Raw genomic sequence first — 21,958 nt, 5'->3', positions numbered from 1 at the left:
AAATGCAATTCAAGAGATTAGTGCATATGCACATTGATATTTTCTTTCTTTTCTTTTCTTTTCTTTATGTTTTGATATGTTTCAGGCACATTTAACAATGTGGCCTACGTAGCCACCACAAGCAGGTAATAACAATTTGACTACTAAGTAAAAGTTGGATAGCACATGTAATCTAGTCTCTAATTCTGATTTTCACTATTCTTTCATATGGGATCTTAACCTGCTGACTGATGTCAACTCAATAGGGTATGGCCTAATGGTGATATTGAACATACTAGCAATTCTGTGTTGATTGCTCTCATGATATCAATGTGCATATGCACTAATGTCTTGAATTGCATTTCAAATTTGGACCTGGGTATATTCATTGGTTCTGGGAATTGGTGTTTTGAAATTTGAAATGGGAATTTTGTATAGCTGCGTATACAAATATATAAATGCTTAAATTCATTTATATATTTGCTTGCATACATTACTATGGTTTGTGTACTTTTTAGGCCACGCCCATCACGCAAGCCACGCCCCAAAGGAGTCCCCGCCCCTCCATTTCTTACCCCACTTAAAGCCCTGTCACTTCCTGTGATGTCATCAGGGGTCGAGTCGTGTGATGTCACATCCGCTACCCCTGGCATTTTGGTGAAATGACGTCCTGGTTTGATGATTTACTTCACTGTACAACTTGTAGTTTTGACTATTGTTAATGAACAAATACTCTATAAAATGCAGTTTCAGGCAGGGTTTACAACAAAAAAAAAGTTCCCTTTGAGTACTATTCAGACCGTCTGTCACAAGGCGCACGATTTGCCATTTGCGACTGTGGGGAACTTTTTTCCATTGGTGCCAGATCCACTTTTCTGTCCGAGGGCGAACGAGTTAACTGCCAGGCCCACTATGCAATATACAGGAACCTAGCGCGTGTTCCCCAGCAGCAGCTGAATGGGCCCGCCCTGCTCCCTGAGGCAAAGACGGAGACTGATGGTGGTAGCAGGCGCAGCCTGTGTACTTCCCAGGGCCATGATCTTAGAATGTCCCTGGAATAATATGCATTGCTGCTTCCTGCGTCGTGAGCTGAATTCAATCACAAGAACAAGGAAAGTAATGTAGAAATGAAAAGTGGCCACAAGATGGCAGTACGAGACTTTCAATGTGTGTCTGATTTGCTTTCATTTTAGTTTTCTTAATTCTGCTTATACGAAACTGCTGTGTAAGCGATTCGCTTAAAGCAAAACAGAGAATGACGAAGTTGTGGGGACTGCTTGACAACCAAAAACCTAAATTAACCCTGTGCTTTTTTTTTGCCTTCTTAATTTCTCAGGAAATGTTTACAAATTTCAGACTGGATCGAGGTTCCATGCGATTCTGTGGCACAAGCATTTGGACGATGCGTGTAAGAGCAACCGGCCTCAGGTGAGTGGAGGCGAAGGGGGCCCTCAACATCCCTGCTTTTCACGATAGCGAATTCCTTGCGTCTTTTGCAGTCCTGTCCTCCAAGTCATGGGTCCTGTCCTCATTCTAGTCCACCTCGACTAGTGTTTATCCAGTCCAGTCCTCCAGGTGACGGGTCCTGTCCTCTTTCTAGTCCATCTTGAGTAGTGTTTATCCGGTCCAGTCCTCTAGGTCATGGGTCCTGTCCTCTTTCTAGTACACCTGGAGCAGTGTTTATCCGGTACAGTCTTCCAGGCCATGGGTCCTTTCCTGTTTCTAGTCCACCTCGAGTAGTGTTTATCCAGTCCAGTCCTTCAGGTCATGGGTCTTGTCCACTTTCTAGTACACCTGGAGTAGTGTTTATCCGGTCCAGTGTTCCAGGCCATGGGTCCTTTCCCGTTTCTAGTCCACCTTGAGTAGTGTTTATCCGGTCCAGTCCTCCACGTCCTGTCCTCTTTCTTGCCCTCTTTCTAGTCCACCTTGGGTAGTGTTTATCCGGTCCTGTCCTCTAGGTCATGGGTCCTGTCCTCTCTCTATCCACCTTGAGTAGTGTTTATCCGGTCCAGTCCTCCATGTCATGGGTTCTGTCCTCTCTCTAGTCCACCTTGAGTAGTGTTTATCTGGTCCAGTCCTCCATGTCATAGGTTCTGTCCTCTCTCTAGTCCACCTTGAGTAGTGTTTATCCGGTCCAGTCCTCCAGGTCATGGGTCCTGTCCTCTCTCTAGTCCACCTCGAGTAGCTTTTATCTGGTCCAGTCCCCCAGGTCATGAGTCCTGTCCTGTTTCTAGTCCACCTCAAGTAGTGTTTATCCGGTCCAGTCCTCCAGGTCATGGGTCCTGTCCTCTTTCTAGTAAACCTGGAGTAGTGTTTATCCGGTACAGTCTTCCAGGCCATGGGTCCTTTCCTGTTTCTAGTCCACCTCGAGTAGTGTTTATCCAGTCCAGTCCAGTCCTTCAGGTCATGGGTCCTGTCCTCTTTCCAGTCCACCTCGAGTAGTGTTTATCCAGTCCCGTGTTCCAGGCCATGGGTCCTTTCCCGTTTCTAGTCCATCTTGAGTAGTTTTTATCCGGTCCACTCCTCCAGGTCATGGGTCCTGTCATCTCTCCAGTCCACCTTGAGTAGTGGTTATCCGGTCCAGTTCTCCAGGTCATGGGTCCTCTCCAGGTAATGGGTCCTGTCCTCTCTCTAGTCCACCTCAAGTAGTGGTTATCCGGTCGAGTCCTCCAGGTCATGGGTCCTGTCCTCTTTCCAGTCCACCTCGAGTAGTGTTTATCCAGTCCAGTCCTCCAGGTCATGAGTCCTGTCCTCTTTCTAGTCCACCTCGAGTAGTGTTTATGCAGGTCTTGGGTCCTGACCCCTTTCTAGTCCATCTCGAGTAGTGTTTATCCAGTCCAGTCCCCCAGGTCATGGGTCCTGTCCTCTCTCTAGTCCACCTCGAGTAGTGTTTATCCGGTCCAGTCCTCCAGGTCATGGGTCCTCTCCAGGTAATGGGTCCTGTCCTCTCTCTAGTCCACCTAGAGTAGTGTTTATCCGGTCCAGTCCTCCAGGTCATGTGTCCTGTCATCTCTCCAGTCCACCTCGAGTAGTGGTTATCCAGTCCAGTCCTCCAGCTCATGGGTCCTGTCATCTCTCCAGTTCACCTTGAGTAGTGGTTATCCGGTCCAGTTCTCCAGGTCATGGGTCCTGTCCTCTCTCTAGTCCACCTCAAGTAGTGGTTATCCGGTCGAGTCCTCCAGGTCATGGGTCCTGTCCTCTTTCCAGTCCACCTCGAGTAGTGTTTATCCAGTCCAGTCCTCCAGGTCATGAGTCCTGTCCTCTTTCTAGTCCACCTCGAGTAGTGTTTATGCAGGTCTTGGGTCCTGTCCCCTTTCTAGTCCATCTCGAGTAGTGTTTATCCGGTCCAGCCCTCCAGGTCATGGGTCCTATCCTCTTTCCAGTCCACCTCGAGTAGTGTTTATCCATTCCAGTCCTCCAGGTCATGGGTCCTCTCCAGGTAATGGATCCTGTCCTCTCTCTAGTCCACCTCAAGTAGTGGTTATTCCGGTCGAGTCCTCCAGGTCATGGGTCCTGTCCTCTTGCCAGTCCACCTCGAGTAGTGTTTATGCAGGTCTTGGGTCCTGTCCCCTTTCTAGTCCATCTCGAGTAGTGTTTATCCGGTCGAGCCCTCCAGGTCATGGGTCCTATCCTCTTTCCAGTCCACCTCGAGTAGTGTTTATCCAGTCCAGTCCTCCAGGTCATGAGTCCTGTCCTCTTTCTAGTCCACCTCGAGTAGTGTTTATGCAGGTCTTGGGTCCTGACCCCTTTCTAGTCCATCTCGAGTAGTGTTTATCCAGTCCAGTCCTCCAGGTCATGGGTCCTGTCCTCTCTCTAGTCCACCTCGAGTAGTGTTTATCCGGTCCAGTCCTCCAGGTCATGGGTCCTCTCCAGGTAATGGGTCCTGTCCTCTCTCTAGTCCACCTAGAGTAGTGTTTATCCGGTCCAGTCCTCCAGGTCATGTGTCCTGTCATCTCTCCAGTCCACCTCGAGTAGTGGTTATCCAGTCCAGTTCTCCAGCTCATGGGTCCTGTCATCTCTCCAGTCCACCTTGAGTAGTGGTTATCCGGTCCAGTTCTCCAGGTCATGGGTCCTGTCCTCTTTCTAGTCCACCTCGAGTAGTGTTTATCCAGTCCAGTCCTCCAGGTCATGGGTCCTCTCCAGGTAATGGGTCCTGTCCTCTCTCTAGTCCACCTCAAGTAGTGGTTATCCGGTCGAGTCCTCCAGGTCATGGGTCCTGTCCTCTTTCCAGTCCACCTCGAGTAGTGTTTATCCAGTCCAGTCCTCCAGGTCATGAGTCCTGTCTTCTTTCTAGTCCACCTCGAGTAGTGTTTATGCAGGTCTTGGGTCCTGTCCCCTTTCTAGTCCATCTCGAGTAGTGTTTATCCAGTCCAGTCCTCCAGGTCATGAGTCCTGTCCTCTTTCTAGCCAACCTCATGAGTCCTGTCCTCTTTCTAGCTCATCCCGAGTAGTGTGGGTCCAACTATGCTGTGATTCCAGATATGTTATGTCATCCAGTATTTATACTGCGTCCCTCACCACCGAAGCAGTCTTTTGGTGCCCGGCCTTGTCCAAAATGTGGCCTCCCAATATTCTTCCCAGAATGAATGCCTTTTTTTGTGAGGAAAAGAAAAAGCCTATGCATTAAGTTTGAGTTCGATTCTGCATGGTTGCAGTGGGGAAAAATGTTGATATAGCACGGGTGTGCAACTTTTGGTTCTCCAGGCGTTTTGGACTACAACTCCCATCAGCCTTAGCCTGGATAGTCAATGCTGAGGGGTTATGCAAGTCGGTGTCCGAAACACCTGTAGAGCCAAAGTGTGTAGACCCTTGAGGATGTCTGGTGCCAAAACAAGAAATTAATGTTGACAAAGCTTTGTGTGTGCGTCAAGATTCCAATTCACGCTATTAATATGAGAATTGGTGACCACACAGCAGGCAAGCAACACACACATTTCAGTGTAATGGTGAGTTAAGTAGACGAAGCGTGGTCGTGCAGGGCTCTGCAACCTTTGGCTCTTCAGATTGGTTGGACTCTAACTTCCATGATCCCTCATTTTCACTATGCATGCTGGGGTTGATGGGAGTTGTAGTACAACATGTCTGTACAGCCAAAGGTTGAACACCCATGCTTCATAGCTATTACATGTTGTTTTATTTTACAGTATTTAATTAATCAGGTTATGTTTATTTGTATGCATTTTAATTGCACAATGAGTTGCCCTGGAACTATTTTAAGGAGAGCATGTATTAGGTGGCATGTAAAAGTGAAGTGCTCCTGTATACGAAACCAAAACTTGCTTTCAATGTTTTAGCTCACACTCTGGGGTGTTGTGGCGAAATGTCTACAACTCTGCAGGAGTGTGGGGTTAGTAGTGGCTAATGTGCCTACTCAGCCCCACACTACTAAGAAACCATCCGGGACCCCAATCCTAAAGGTGAAATGGGCACCGCACGGCATGTATACCACCTTCGACACTTCTTCTAGCCTGGGCTGAAAGCAGGCTATACCCATCAGGAGGGATGTCTGCTGGTACAGAAGCAATCCAAATAACAATAACATTGTGATATCCAAATGAAAGAATGTCCAACAAAGTAGGATAGGATCTTTAATTAAAATAACAAAAAAGCACACAACTATTAAAAACACTGCTGGCCCATTCCTATAGGGGAAAAAATAGAGAAAGCAGTTTATAATAAAGGGGCACTCTGGTTTGCTAGATGGGCTCAGGCAAGGCCTTCAGCATAAACATTTCAGTTATTGCCTTTCTCTTTCAAAAGATCGCAAGGGGGAGGCTTTGAAGTCACTACGGGCCTTTGAGGCAGATCAGGGTTACTGGGACTCTTCAAATGCCTTATGTTCTTGCCTTTGGGGCTCAATAGGGTTGAGCCAGGCCATTTGCTGTTGAACCGTGAGTCTAGGCGCTTTTGTCGCCAAGCCAGGCAGCGGCGTCTTCCAACGATGTGGTGCTGTTCGGCAGTGGCGACGGCTTGCAAGTAGAAGATGCTAAGAAATAGCAGATGTTGTTGGGTCAGCAGCATTGGAATACATGGAGGCTTCGCATGCAAAAAGGTGGAGACTTACCTTCAGTAGCAAGTAGGCTCAGCTGGCTCAAAACTGCGTAATTGTACTGCAGCGGCAACAGCAAGGGAATAGTCACAAGGAAAAACAACAAGGGAAAGTTTCAGCCTATCTTTCCACTGGTATGAGGGAGTTTGCATCTCCAGGGGGGAATAGTCACAGGGAAAAAATACAATGGAACATTTAGGCAATATGACCCGAGGAGGGGAGGGATTACCCGACCAGTAATACCCCCCTGCTAGGGTCATGTTCCATTAGTACACCGGCATGTCGTACCGGGGTACTAATACCAATTTTTCTCGAGTTGAGAAACGGCACTTTGACCGTTTCTCGACTCGAGAAAAAAAAGCAAAACAAATTGGCCACCAGGGATCGGGGAGAAGGGCCTATGCGTAGTTCCTTCTCCCTTTCCATGGCGGCTAATGAAACCAATGGGAAAAAAAGTGAACAAAAAAAATGGCCACCATGGAAGGGGCCAAGGGATTACACCCAGTCTCTTCTCCCTTTCCATGGCAGGCACTCCAGGATACCGCGCAAAGTAAGGCCCGGGTGAGGGCCGATGAGCTTTCTTGTAACAAGCACATTGACCCTAGCTGGTTACTAATTCAGCATCAGTTACCAGTAGTACGAGGGATTTTGCATCTCTGTGAGGGTATAGTCGCAGGGAAAAACAACAAGGGAACATTTCAGCATATCTTTCCACCGGTATGAGGGATTTTGCATCGCTGTGAGGGTATAATCATGGGGAAAAACAGCAAGGCAATCATTTCAACATATGTTAACCCCAATCTGCAGGATTTTTTCATTTCTAGGAGGGAATAGTCACAGACAAAAACAACAAGGGAACATTTCAGCATATTTTACCACCAGTGGGAGGGATTATGCATCTCTAGGAGGGAATAGTCATAGCGAAAAAGAACAAGATAGAACATTTCAGCATATTTTTCACCGGTATGAGGAATGTTGCATCTCTAGGAGGGACTAGTCATGGGGAAAAAACAACAACAAAACATTTCAGAATATTTTAACACCCCTATGAGGGAGTTTGCATCTCCAGGAGGGAATTGTCACAAAGAAAAACAACAAAGTAACATTTAGGTAATATGACCAGAGTAGGGGAGGGCATTACCAGTCGGGTTATGCCCTCAGGGCCATAGTTAGAAGGCCGAGCGTAGCGAGGGCTTTATCAGAGACCCAGGGGCATTACCCGACCAGTAATGTCCCCCTCCGAGGGTCATATGGCCTTTAGTACCCTGGAGCGTTGTACCGGGGTACTAATAGGAATTTTCCATCGTGGCCATTGAATTCAATGGATAAAAAAGTAAACAGAAAAATGGACGCTATGGAAGGGGTAAAGGGACTACACATAGTCCCTTCTCCCTTTCCATGGAGGCCATGCTGGGATGCCGCGGCGGACGAAGCAGAGGCTTCAGAGCTGTAGAGGAGGTGCCAAGCTCGATTCACACTCCAACCACCCATTTTGAAGTACCAGGTACGTTCACGCCAAAATATGTGACGTATGATGAGCAAATAAACCAGCAGAGAGCCGCTTTTGGGGTCTGTCCAGTACCTATCAGAAGAACAGCCCCTGTTCAAGTACCGACATCTCAGAAAACCTAAACGGTAAGGTACCCATTGAGGAAACCATATCGACACATGAGACAGAATGACAATTGTCAGAATGCAATCCCTGAAGAAGCTAAAAAGATACTGAAGGAAAACAAATGGTGACATCACAAGAACCCGGACTGACTCACATATAGAAGATATGACGACCTGTGAATGATGAAAAGAGATGAAACACCATGAATAAATGACATCCTGAGCCTAAAGTGAAATAATGGATGTCAAGATGTCAGAAATTATGCCATATGCGCGATGAAGATATTCAGTTAGTTTAAACGTGTACATATGCAAGGAACCGCAAGGAGCAAGAAATCGTGAGGCTTGCTTATGCTTAGTAGTAAGATAGATTGCGGCAAGTGCCACCTATACAGTTCTACCTCAAAAGGAGCACTTTATGTAAGTATACTTCCACTATGCACAAGAGCAGAATCAACCAAAGGTTGCTAAAGGTCTCAAGAGGAGAGCTTCGCTGCAAACAAATCGAGAATTAAAAACAGAGAGAAACTCAGACAAAGGCAAATTCTGCCAAGAAGCCAAGGTCATATCGGCTGAAATAGACCAACAGTGGATACAATTAATGAGAAGAAGAACAGAGTATCCTGTTCAGAAAGGTCAAGATAAGCCACAGATGGCAGACGACATGCAGAATTAAATCAAATACACAAAATTGCATGAAGAATAAGACGGTTTCACGGTGTCTGACTCACGTGACCAAGCAAGCAGAAGGGATGAGAATTTCACACCTGCGCATGGACTCTTGTCATGCCCAGATGTCTTAAACATTTCCAGGCCAAGAAGCAGACTCGAGGCCAACCACAAAGAAATAATTGACACATGACCACTGAGGTGATGATTGATTGTAGCAATAATTGGTGGGAAGCTGGGGGTGCAGACGGGCTTCCTGCACCTGGCCGGCTATTCTGCACGCTGCTAAGCAAGTGGAAAAGTATGAGTGGGGTCGATGCCAACCCAGGGGGCTCCAAGATGAAGCTATCACAAACATAAATACGTTTTAAAAGCTGCAGTTTTCTTTCTAAGTTTCCCGGGCTCCTCCAGCCCGGAAAACCTAGAAAAAAAAACCTCAACTAGTGCTTAAGAAATTAAGAAATAAGCACTTATCGAGATACAGCTTTCCTGCCTGCTGTCTCTGGTCTCCGTCCTCTGGCACCAATGAAGCAAAAGCCACCCAGTGGTAGCTTATGTTTATTACAGCCGACTGGCTTTTGCTTCATTAGTGCCGCAAGGGCATGCACAGGAGGCATCCATTTCACAAAATGGATGCCTCCTACTGCTTCCCATTTTTAAGTTTGAGCTTCAATTGCTCAATATTGTACATGGGACTTTAAAAAAAAAAAATTTTAGATATATTTTTTATTATTGCCCATCTTTTTAGCCAATTATATTTTTGAGCGCACTATTCCTTTAATATAGCACTAGAAGAAGCCTGCATTTAAAGTCCTTTAAAAATAGGACGCTATAGGAGACCAAAACGATTAAAAAGACGTTTTTGAAAGAAATGGGCTTACATTCTATGTCGGAATAATGATAGGGGAATGAGATTTATGTAGCCGGCCGGAGTCTGTCTAGTCTGTCGCATCGGTCTTGTGTTTTTCTTTTTTCTCTGACGTCACGAGGTAAGAATATTTTTGGGGGAAATAGCATGAACATTTTGCGATTGTATAGCTAGGATGTTGTATGACATGAATTGATGGTTGTTGTTTGAAAAGGTAAAAAGAACATTTTAGTTAAAAAACAGGATTGGAGCTTGCGACGATTGGTGCTCGCTCATATTGTTGATTTTGTTTGAAAAACGTAAAGCATAACAAAGTGTTATATGCGGAGAAGATAAACAGATTTAAGCATGGAAGACATTCCACTGTTAGTACACTTGTGCAAACAGTTGCCAAAACATGCACCGAAGCAGAAAAAGTACAGTACAGAATGGGTTAAAGGAGCCGCCCAAAGAATGTTTATGCTATGACCCCAGGGCGTTTCGCTATCTAAAACGGTCCAGCAACACATGACGACATATTTGCACGCCATGTACACTTGCAAAAAGTTAGACAAATCCCTAGCTAGTTTAGAGCTTTGGAAGATGTACCAAGAGGAAAAGGAGGAGGAGCCAGCGTTGGATTGGATACTAAACATATGCACAGTGGGGGGTGAAACGCCACCCGCCTCATCTGAAACAAAAAACAAAGCCAGTAGAAACGAACGATTGTACCCATTGAGGGAGCTTAAAGGAGCCACAGTATATAACAACCTGGCATATGAGTCGCCTATGCAAAGTAGTGACGAAAGCCCAGAGAAGGAAAGAGACAGAGATATCACCTCCAACGTCCCGAGGGACAAGGAGAGACACAAGAAAGAAAAAGGAGACCAGACACAAGCAAGCCCATCTCTACATACAGATAGGGAGGGAAATAGATGGAAAGGAGATGAGGACAGAACTGATGAGAAAGCATTTGCACACAATGTATTGATGGGAGATGATTTTATTGAAACTCGATGGTAAAGGAATTGGGGATGTGAGACAAAAGGGAGAGTCAGACGATTCAAAAGGAAAGAGAAGGAAAAAGAAAAAGGATTGAGAGACGAAAGAATTAGGAAAAAAGATAGAGACAAGAGCAGTTGTATCGCAAAGAGTAAGAAAGGAAACGCGATCATAATAGAGAACAGCTAATGATCAAGACAGGCAAGAACAAAGGAGAATAGAAGAAGAAGAACAAAAAAAATGGGAAAAGAGAATAAAGAGACGAAGGGATGAGGAAATACAAAGGGCAAATGAACGGAGAGATGCAAAGAAACAGTAAGAAGATAGGGTCAGAGAGGAAGTGAGGAAGTGTAAAGAGTTCAGTGACGACATAGAACGTAAACGAAGACAGAGAGCACGAGATCTTGAATATTTGGAAAGGGAGGTTAAAAAACCTGATCCAGTAGTAGACTGGGAAGACATAGAAGAATTATTTCCTGGGTACGACTCAGTACCAGGCTTGTCTAGGGCAAATATCGAAGATGACTTCAACACCAGAAGCATCAAAGAGATGATCGATAGAATATATGATGAAATGGGGCTAGAATGGGTACACCAAGGGAGAGGAGAGGATGAGCGTCTGGAGAGCACTCAGTTGTACGACACTGAGGACGCCTCCTGAAGTAGCAGAAATAAAAAGTTGTCCCTAGATAGGTTGATGCTAAAGAGGAACAAGGAAGATGAGGAGTTGCACGAGTTGGACACAGACAATATCAGATGCGGAAAAAGAGGAATATGAGGAAAAAGAAGATGAGAGAAGATGCGAAAAATGCTTCTCTGGAGGAAATGGAATAAGATGGTCAGATTCTAGTGGATCTGCACCTAAGACATCAGAATCAGCCACACGATCAGACCGACACAAAGGAGTATCTTAAGGTCAGAGGGGGGTGTCTCCACCACCCTATATGAGCAGACTAAGGACATTGCCAGGCAGACTGTGATGCAGAAATATTACCCCTGCAGTGAATAGGAAAATGATGAGAGAAAAGAAGTGCCATGTGCTACAGTTCCCGTTGCTCGAAAAAGGAGGTACGAGGCCACAGTATATACCCTGGCTACATATGGATCGAGAAAATCTGAAAAATAAGCTTCCAGTGTTAACATCGGGAGTCAGAAAATGGATACATGAGTTAGAAAAAATGATGGAAGGGAACACATTAGCTATATGGGATGTTAAGGGTCTTTTAATAGCTATACTTGGTGATAGAGCTGACGATGTGTGGACACGTATAGGTTACCCTGGCGTGACTACAGTTAATACTGCGCATGATGGAGGGCCATTTAACGACTGCAGAGCCGCGGTATGGAAAGCATTATGATTGGTATACCCGCATACTTCAGACATGGGAGCTATAATGACATGTAAAATGAAGGAGTGAGAGGATCCTTTGCTTTACATTCAGAATTTCCAAGACGCATGTGTGCTGGAAACTTGCAAATCTTGGGGGAAATCTATACCCGTGTTTTACCTTATATTATGCCACGGGCGGCCAGATCAAATAAGGGAATTCTTTCAGAATATTTTACCCCCAATATGAGGGGTTTTACAGCTCTAGGAGTGAATAGTCAGAGAGTAAAACAACAACAGAACATTTCGGCACATTTTACCACATGTATGACGGATCTTTGCAACTCTAGGTGGGAATAGTCATGGGGAAAAATACCAAAAGAGAACAATTCAATTTCAGCATTTTTTAATACCAGCATGAGGGATTTTGCACCTCTAGGAGGGAATAGTCTTGAGGAACAACAAGGGAACATTTCAGCATATTATACCACTCGTATGAGGAGTTTTGCATCTCCAGGAGGGAGTGATCATGGGGAAAAACAACAAGAGTACCTTTCAGTATACTTTAGCATGAGTATGAGGTTTTTTGCATCCCCAGGAGGGAACACTTATGGGGAAAAACAACAAAGGAACATTTCAGCATATTTTACCACCAGTATGAGGGATTTTGCATCTCCAAGAGGGAACACTTATGGGGAAAAACAACCAAGGAACATTTCAGCATATTTTACTACCAATATGAGGGATTGTGCATCTCCGTGAGGGAATAGTCACGGGGAAAAACAACAAGGGAATCATTTCAGCATACTTCACCCCATGTATGAGGGATTTTGCACCCCAAGAAGGGAATAGACAAAGGGAAAAAAGGGACCATTTACTTTACCACCAGTATGAGGGATTTTGCATCTCCAAGAGGGAACACTTATGGGGAAAAACAACCAAGGAACATTTCAGCATATTTTACTACCAATATGAGGGATTGTGCATCTCCGTGAGGGAATAGTCACGGGGAAAAACAACAAGGGAATCATTTCAGCATACTTTACCCCATGTATGAGGGACTTTACCCCATGTATGAGGGATTTTGCACCTCTAGGAGGGAACAGTCACAGAGAAAAACAAGGGAACATTTCAGCATATTTTACCACATGTATGAGGGATTTTGCACCTCAAGGAGGGAATAGTCACAGGGAAAAAAGGGAACATTTACTTTACCACCAGTATGAGGGACTTTGCACCTCTAGGTGGGAATAGTCATGGGGAACTACAACAAGGCAGCATTTCAGCATATTTTACCACCCATGGGAGGTATTTTGCATCTCTAGGAGGGAATAGTCACAGGGAAAAACAACAAAGGAACATTTCAGCATATTTTTCCACTGGTATGAGGGATTTTGCATCTCCATGAGGGAGTAATCATGGGGAAAAACAACAAGGATACCTTTCAGCATACCTTACCACAAGTATGAGGTTTTTTGCATCCCCAGGAGGGAACACCTATAGGGAAAAACAATAAGGGAACATTTCAGCATCTTTTACCACTAGTATGAGGGATTATGTATCTCCAGGAGGGACTGGTCACAGGAAAAACCTTTCCTGAAAAGCACAAGTAGAACTATACACTAGAAAAGTGGCAGTGGCTGGGACTGCCATCTTTAGCTTCGCGTCTAAACATAGGGACAACTGCTGATGTGGGTTTCCATAAATAACAGAGCCGGATGATGGACTCACCCACTAAGTTTGTTTGATTGTTTATTCATTTGGTAATGCGCACCGAACCCTTAGGTAACTAGGCGCTACAGGATAAGTATACTTAAGGCTTAGTTACAACAAATTCAGTGAGTAGAACGTGAACATCAACCTTAGTTGCCACGAGCGGGTTACAGTGATGCAGTGATGCTATACGCCACAAATCGTAATAACATAGTACAGTGTGATTTGGTGACTTAGCTGCAGTAGAGACAGTAATTGCGGTAAAGCCAAGTCCAGATTTTACCACATGACAGTTACCATGAAACAGTATGTCACGACCATTGGCGCTTGGAGGGTTTGGCGAAGGTGGAAGTTCCGTCGCCATTCGACGGTTCCGTTACGTTTTTTGTTTCAACGTACGGCGCAGTCTAGTGTTTTTCCAACATGGCCGCCCGCCGAGTATTTCTCTATTCGAATCTCAGCGGGTTGGCGCGTTGCAACTTGCTTTCCCGTTCGTTGCGTGCGCTCAGTAGCGTTATCTCCTCTTAGCGATCTTCCACCCCCCATTTCCTGCTACACTCTCTCCCGCTTGCTCTCTCCCCTTTTCCTCGCTTCCTGCTCTATCGGAGTATCTCCCTGCTGGCCGTTTTCTCCTGTCAGTATCTCAGGAGCTCTCTCCTCTGTGGCGCCCATTCACGCTGCTTCGTTTCCTTCTTGGGATTCCACCGCTTCTGCCTGGAGCCGATTTCTCTGGATACTGCTTCTAGTACTCCACGCTTCAACGGACCTGCTTCAGGAGTCTTCTGTCAACTTGTGGGGGTTCTTTGGGCCTCGGAGGCTTTTTCCCCCAATAACAACTGGCTGTCACGGGAGGGGGTCATCGTGAGTTTTCTCTGTTGAGATTCACGGTGGCTTCTTTTCGAGGCAGACCGTATCTGCTCTCCAAGAAGAAGTCTCAAAGGGAGAAACCACGTCGAAGGAGAACCCACTACTCTTCAACATCAGGTGAGGAGGAGGACATTACAGACCTGGTGGGCAATTCTGCAGGCCAGTCACCAATCTCTGATACAGTAGTGTAAACGTAAATTAACAATTTTCAATAAGAAGGAGATAAGGTATCCATAAGCCGGGGGAGGTCAGTACTGCAGTAGAATCCGGTGGGTATTAGTGATCGTTAGTTCGTAGCCAGTTAAGCATATTGCGTCTAAAATTTAGGTAAGGTTGTTCAATTCTCTGGGCTGGTGGGAGTACATTCCAAGATGTGGCTGCTTTGATTGGGAAGCTGGAGCCGCCCGCTTTAGTTCGCTTGAATCTTGGAATCTCTAGAAGGTGGGCATTAATTGATCTAGTTGGACGTGTCAAGGTTTTCCTGTTTATTCTTTCTGTGAGATATGGGGGTGCTATGTTGTTCAGGCACTTGGAGGTACGTGATACTGTTTTAAGGAGAATCATGTTGTTTATTTTTAGCCAGTGGAAGTTTCTTCTGAACTTGGAGATGTGCTCTCTGTTGGGAATGTTGATGGCTGCTCTCAGGGCGTTTATTTTGTAACCTTTGGATTTTGTCTAGTATGTATTTGTTAGCACCTAGGTATAGGGCGTTGCAATAGTCTAATTTAGATATTATTAGTGCATTAGCACGAGTGATGCAGCTGGTTTCGAGAGAAATGGTCTAGAGGCTCTGATACGTTTGCAGGTATAGGCAATTGAAGATGCCAGGGAATTGACCTGTTTCTTGAGTGTTAAGGTAGAGTCGCGGTAAAAACCTAATGGTTTTACCTCTGACATCACCTTAATTGTGTTGCCGTCAATGTTAAATGCGGCGTAGCTGGAGCTGAGGTTTTTAGGTTCGCCTCTGAGCCTACAATCAGTATCTCGGTTTTATCGTCGTTCAGGCAGAGGCCATGGGATGCCATCCATGCCTGAATGAGGAGGTATATCTTGTTTACCAAGGCCGAATCCTCAACAAAGTTGCCCGAAAGGGGAATGAGAACCTGGGTGTCATCTGCACAATTAGTGTAGGTGACATCCAATCTGTCCAACTTGTCGAATAGGGGCTTGGTAAAGATGTTATACATGGTAGGTGAGTCATTGGATCCCGGGGGTACACCACAGGAGATTTGGATTGTGTCTGCAGAGGCCGAGGGGGAAAATACTCTCATCGTGCGGTTTGCTAGAGAGGACTGGACCGAGGTTATGGCATCACTTGAGAAATGGGCAGCCGACTCGAGGGGTTTGCATAAGACTGCCTGATCCACCAAGTCGAAGGCCGCCGATAGGTCAAGGAGGAGTAGCATAGCTGTTTTCCCATTGTCCTTCAGCTAATCGATTTGGGTCTTGAGGTTAATTAAGGCTGTTTCCGTACCGTGTTGGAGACGAAAGCCGGATTGACGTGATCCTAGTAGGTGGTTTACTTCAAGGTAATCCTGAATTTTAAGGTAAGCTACTCTATCAATTATTTTGAGGAGGAAGGGGACTGTAGTAATCGGTCTGTAATTAGTCGGGATGGAGGGGTCTAAGGTTTGTTTTATCAGCAGTGGTAGAACCCATGATTCTTTGAGGTTATTTGGCACGGTATTTGACTTGAAGGAGGCGTTGATAAGTTCGGAGATGAATGGCGCTAGGTCTCTAGCTGCGTCCTTTATGATTTGTGCCAGACAGTTGTCTCCCTGGCAGTTTGATGGTTTCAAAGAGAGTATCATTTTCTCAGTCTCAGGAATAGAGATTTTGGTGAATCTGAAACATGTGGTAGATTTGTGGGTAGTGGAGGTAGAGTTTGGAGAGGTGGGTTGCGGCCCAATTGGGAGCAACAAGGCCTTTTCTTGGCTATTTTAAGTTGGAGTGATGTGATTTTATTAGATAAGGCATATTGGATGTCGGTGCACCATGTCTTGTCTTTAGGTACATTGTCTGTAGGTGGGTGGGGGCTTCCATTTCTCGGAGGATAGTGAATAGTTCCTTGGTATTGGAGCTGGCCTTTGAAATTCTATCATTGAATGTGTTTTTTTTTGCGAGAATTATTTATTTTTTATTTATTTTGGCAAAATTGGTTAGCTTGGCTTTGTTCTCGTCTGTCGGAGAGTGACGCCAAGTGGCTTGGAGCTTTCTTTTTTGGAGTCTGAGTTTGTTAAGCTGCGGAGTGAACCAGGCATTAAGGTGTGATTTCTGCCTGCTTTTGCAAAGTTTGACAGGTGCGATAGTGTCAAGGGCTTTGGCCATGGCATTGTTGAAGACCTCCACTAGGAGGTATGGGTCTGTGTTGGTGGCAGGGACATTAATGGGGGGGGGGTGCAGTAGTAGTTTTTCTGCTGCGATATCCTTTTTACTTCTGGTAAAAATTAGGGGTGCCAAGGCGATGGCTTTGGTACTATGAAGTTCAAAGGTGGTGGAGAAGCTGACTAAGTAGTGGTCCGTCCATGATTGAGGGGCAATATTGGTAATTGAGATATTACAGTTTAGATCGGCCACCCAGTCGAGGGTTCTTCCTTTGATATGGGTAGGGGTAAGAACTTTTTGTGTAATACCATGATCCGCCAGTATGGGTGCTACTAATTGGGGGGATTTGTCTTCAGGGTCATTAAAGCCCAGGTTGAAGTCTCCCATCTGTAAGATCTGCGAGGACTCTTTTAGGTTGTTGGCCAGGAGGCTGGATAAGTCCTCCTTGAAGGTTCCCAAGGGACCTGGGGGTCTATACACTAGATGAATGGTTAATGTCTGGTTGCTGGATACGGGTAGTTTGTCTGTAAGTACTTTGCATGATTGGTGTGCGGGTGGAGTGGTAAGTCTGAGAGCCAGTTCGATAGCTAGATCTCCTCCTCTGACATTAGGTCTATCTGCTCTGAGTATTTGGTAGCTATCTGGGATAGCTAGCATGAGGGCAGGGCCTGCTGCTTCATGAAGCCAGGTTTTGGTTATCGCGAGAATGTCCAGATTCCCATTCGTTAGAGTGTCTGCATTTCTGTTGCATGTGCCACAAGGGATCTAAAATTGATAGGGGCTCCAGACATGCTTGTAGTGCTGCTTGTTTTGTGGGGGGGGGAGTGTTTTACTCTGGGTGTGTTGATTCTCATGTGGGTTTTAGTAGAGGGGGCATGCACAAAGTTAGTGTTTTTATGCTTAGCCTTCAGCTGTGGTCCAGGTGGTAGTGCCTGAAGTGGAGCTGTGATATTCGGGTTAGGGTCAGTGTTTTGGGTAGATTTGTTGTTAGTCTTAGGCTCATAGAGGCGGGGCAGTCTTGATCTTAGTCTGTCATTTATATTCTGGATGGGACAAGATGCGATTTTAATGAGGGCCATGATGGAGTAGAGGCAGAGTAAGAAGAGGAGTAGCTGGTTCAGCTGCGTTTTACTTGTGTTCATGGTTTCGTCAGAAATGATTGGGTGGAGCTTCGTACCGCTAGGTCCTGTAAAGTAGGCTAGTTCAACTTAGCTGAGGGTCCTAGGAGTTATAGGCAAGTAGAACATTGTATGAAACGGTCCTACAATAATAGGATAGTTCAGTATCAATGGGGTAGTTCACAGGTGGGCTGGTCAGATCTGTGGGGCTGTCCAGTAATAGGCTGGGGCAGCAGTAAGCGGGTAGATCACATGTAAACTGGTCTAGTAAAGTTGGGGCAGTTCACAGAATAGGCTAATCCAGCAATAATCAGGCAGTACCTATATAGGGTAGTCTAGTATAAGTGCGGCAATTCACAGTACAGGCTGATTCAGCAGTAAACATTAAGCAGGCAGTACATATATAGGCTAGTATCGTATAAGTGAGGCATTTCTCAGAATGGGCTAATTCATCGATAAGCAGGCATTGTACATTTAAGTTGATGCAATAAGAGTGGGGCAATTCACCAAAATAGGGTGAACCCAGCGTATACAGGTGTTAGACAAGTAGGCCGAGCCGACATATATAAGTGGTGTTCTAGTGACACTCGTGGAGACAATGTTAATAAGGTTAGCGCATAGGCTGGTCCGACATGTGCACGGGCATTCACACAAGTACACATAGTGTAACATATAGGTAGGATGAATCAGGATGTAAGTAGGATGGGCTAGTCCAGTGTGTGAGGTCTGCTGTCAAGTAAGTATGCTGTCAAGAGTGACATCTCAGCCTAGAGAGTTGATGGGCTTGGCCAAGCACAAAGACTTTGTACAACTCTTCATCTCCCCACCTAGGAAGCAGATGTCAAAGGACCTCACTGCCCTGGGTTTAGGATTCACCTTGAACTCTCTTCATCAGCATACGGATCAGTATAGGTCCTTGTTGTCGAAGCTTAAAAGTGACCAGTGGGCAAGAACAAGAATGGCGTGTCCGGCCCACTGGCATTTATGTAGCTGGTGGACAATATCAACGGTATCTGACAGAATCTTGCCAACCCGCACATCATGCATCACTTTGCTCTTGCCAGAGTTGACATTTTACCATTGGCCGACACTAGGAAGAGATGGAGCAATACGTGTAGTTCAACATGTACAATGTGTGAAGCAGAGATTTAAAATCTGCCCTACTTCCTCCATGTATGGCTGGCGTATGACCCATTAAGGTCAGGATGCATTACCTCCTTTCTATGGCGTGAAGACCTCCTGGAGAATCGAAATGCAGTCCTTCCTTCTGGGCGACTTTGAGAGACATTACCCAATCATCCGCAAGCTTTGTTTATGGGGCGTGGTGACAGAGAGCAATTAAGACTGGTGGTCATTGAGCCCTCGATCCCTATCTGGGGCAGCGAACAAAGAAGACGTTTCTCTCTCTAGCTCTTCCCAGGTGCTGCGTTCAGTTATCTAACCGTCCGTGGCCTTTGTAATATGGCGGTATATTTGGCGGGAAATGTTCTGATCTTCTTTTGAGGATATTGCTGTTTCTAGGCATAGATTGTGTTTGAGTTTATTATATTTGATGTCTTGGATTCTTCTATTTATTCTGAATTTGGGTGTATTTTGTTTGTGTTCTTATCATTCTAGTCTGCTGTCACGAAAGGTCAAATCAACCGAAAGTGTAAGGAAATATAAAAAAACAAGAAATGAGCAGGGAGAACTAAGCCCACTGAGTTAACTCTCTAGATAGTTCTCCTTACAGGTGCATACGGACAGCTTTTGCTAGTGCCTTGATTCTGGGTGCTCGATTTCTTATTAATATAGCGCCTATTATCACAGTGCTTATAAGTAGGGGGCATGTGAGATAATACTGATGTTGTATTTTGTATTAAAAAAAGGGACTAGAGGGGGGGAGAGGGTGGTGGTAGATAGCATGATACATCTTTCTTTTTAACTGCACAGTTTATCAAACACACCATAGAATGCATGGGGTTGCCAGACATTTGGTCGAAAAAAATTGGTCGACCAGACAAATGGTCGAACCAATTTGGTCGAAAATCAAATGGTCGAAATTTTTTATTTTAACCCTTTTTTTTATTTTTTTGGGGGGATCCCCCCCCAACCCCCTTTTTTTCTCTAAAAACCCCTTTTTTAACTAAACGAAAACCCGAAAAATAAATATATAAATAAAAAAAAAATTCGACCATTTGGTTTTCGACCAAATTGCGTCGACCAAATTGCAGTCGACCAGTTTTTTTTCGACGAATTGACTGGACACCAATGCATGGCTAGCTCAGCGAGTTAAATGCTCAACTCAGACATGTGCCAGTCTGCACTTTCCTAGTTCACATCTCTGCATGGTCAATTCTACCCTCCTTTATTGTGGGATTGATAAATTGGGTAACATTACATGTGGTAGTAATAACACCTACAGTGCCTAGAAGCAGGAGGAATCAGGCAGGAAGGGCTGTACATAAACGTGTGACATCATATCAGGCATTCTCGCTGGATACGCAAAATAGTAACATCAAAAGGAGGCCTATTGCTATTAGTTTCCCCGGCCCATAATACTGGGGTACTAAAAGCATTTTTTTTCTGTTCCGAAACGCAAGAGCATTTCGGAACAGATTTTTTTTTTTTTTAAATGGCCGCCAGGGAAGGGAAAACGAAGTTCGTTTTCCCTTTCCATGACGGCCACTGAAAAAAATAGAAAAAGGTTAACAAAAAAAATATCCTCCATGGAAACGGGAGAAGGAACTACACGCAGTCCTTTCACTCTTTCCAGGGCGGCCATTAAAATAAAGCAAACAAAAAAAATGACCATCATGGAAAGGAGACAAGGGACAATGTGTAGTCCCTTCTCCCTTTCCACGACGGCCTGTCGCAGATCGGGAGCAGACGTGCTGGGGAAACAAGTGTTCCCAGAATGTCCGTTCCCGAAATGGACAAAAAAGAAGGTAAGTGGGGGTTGGAGGACGATGAGGGAATTCTGTGGATAGGCGGTGGGAGGAGGGGAAGACTTACCTCACTCCGCAGCGAGGGGAGATGGCGGCCGCCAACCCTGAGGAAGCTCAGGGTGGCAGGATTACCGCCTGGTAACGCCTGCGTTCTGAACCTCCCCATTGGCTGGGAGGCCACCACACCCTCTCGAAGGGTACGAATATATAGAAACCCGTGCTTTAAGACTTCTGGTAGGGGCGGAGGGGTAGTGTGGTGGACATGTCACACTGCAGCTCACATTAATTGCAATGGCATATGTTTCATCAGACTAGGGTGGAGAAGAACGCCCCTCATCAGGGTGTGGGGCTACTCACATTTTCTGCATGGCCCCCACCACAGGTCTTCCTGTTGCTCACTTCGAGGGAGGGCAGATGAGGGGTCGGGCATTATGAAAGGGAGGGGCAGTGCCCCTCTCTGGCCTTCCCTAAAGACCCCTCTGGTTGGAGCACTTTGCCACATTCTCTGGCCTTCCTAAAGATGTCTTTGGATGGAGCACCTTGCCACATGTTGTGCTAGGTGCCACATTGCTGAGAAAAGGCCCTGCTTTCTCCTCACAGGACTGCTTTCTCCTCGCCTCCTCCGAGGGCCCAACTCACCCTGGTTGCTAAGTCTCCACTTCGCCTTTGGCCTGCCCCCATCACGCCTGCTTCTGCAAGTAAATTAAACTCTATGCTAATCACAGGTGCCCCTGCCAGGAGAGGTGCAGTTTAATCAGTCACAAAACACTGACAAATGGATATAGTGAGCGACAGCTCATAAGGCGTGTTGCTGAGGAGTTCCTGAATTCACTGAAAACGCAGCTCTGCTTAAAGGTAAATATATAGTAATTTTCTAAATACCAAACGGTGGCATCAACCACAGTAATGACGTTTCTGGGCCTCAAAGGTTACCTCTCAACTCACCCGCATTTAGAGGCTGTCACCCTCCGTGTACTCAGCAAACCCCATACCCTCCATAGACTTCAATAGGCCCTCACCCACCACAAAAGAAAAAATATGGGAATTCACCCCCTTGGTGTCTTAGGTATGAGCAGGGCTGGACTAGTCTATAAGGAACTGCTGGTCCTCTTTTGTGCGGTAACCTATTTTATTTCCAAATGTTTTCATAGGAAACAGCGTGGGCTTGCTGAAAATATGTAATAAGGGCCACTTTATTTGCAGGGCCTCTTTTGGCCCCCAATCCACCCCTGGGTATGGCTCAAGAGCAAAGGGTCCATTCACAGAGACCTGCACGACTCTGCATGGTGCAGACCTTGCGCTACACCATCTAACCCCGGTGGACAAAATGTGTATACCACCGTATTCAGTAAGCGAACTGAGCATGTCAGGGGCGGCGGGGGCGGAACAGGGAACCTGCACAGCACTACCTAATACAGGGGGGCGTGGTCAGTGGCTCCCAAGCATCCACTTGGAGCCTGCTGACACAACAGGTCGCGGCCATCCTATGCTGGGTGCGCAAGTCAGCACAACAGGCCTTGA

General features: G+C 45.8%; 1 protein-coding gene across 6 annotated transcripts in view; it reads left to right on the top strand.

The window, feature by feature from the left end:
* RALGPS1 (Ral GEF with PH domain and SH3 binding motif 1) overlaps positions 1 to 21,958 on the top strand; it is a 2,625,553-nt gene that overhangs the window by 2,540,929 nt on the left and 62,666 nt on the right. For all 6 annotated transcript variants that reach the window (XM_069609374.1, XM_069609372.1, XM_069609376.1 and 3 more), the window contains one exon: positions 1,316 to 1,407. In XM_069609374.1, the coding sequence (XP_069465475.1) occupies positions 1,316 to 1,407 (92 nt within the window). The remainder of the gene's footprint in view (positions 1 to 1,315; positions 1,408 to 21,958) is intronic.

The sequence above is a fragment of the Ambystoma mexicanum genome, chromosome 8 (genome assembly GCF_040938575.1).
Source record: "Ambystoma mexicanum isolate Mex_15411 chromosome 8, UKY_AmexF1_1, whole genome shotgun sequence".
In the NCBI taxonomy this organism is placed as follows: domain Eukaryota; kingdom Metazoa; phylum Chordata; class Amphibia; order Caudata; family Ambystomatidae; genus Ambystoma; species Ambystoma mexicanum.
This window is presented reverse-complemented; position numbering and strand designations above follow the sequence as displayed.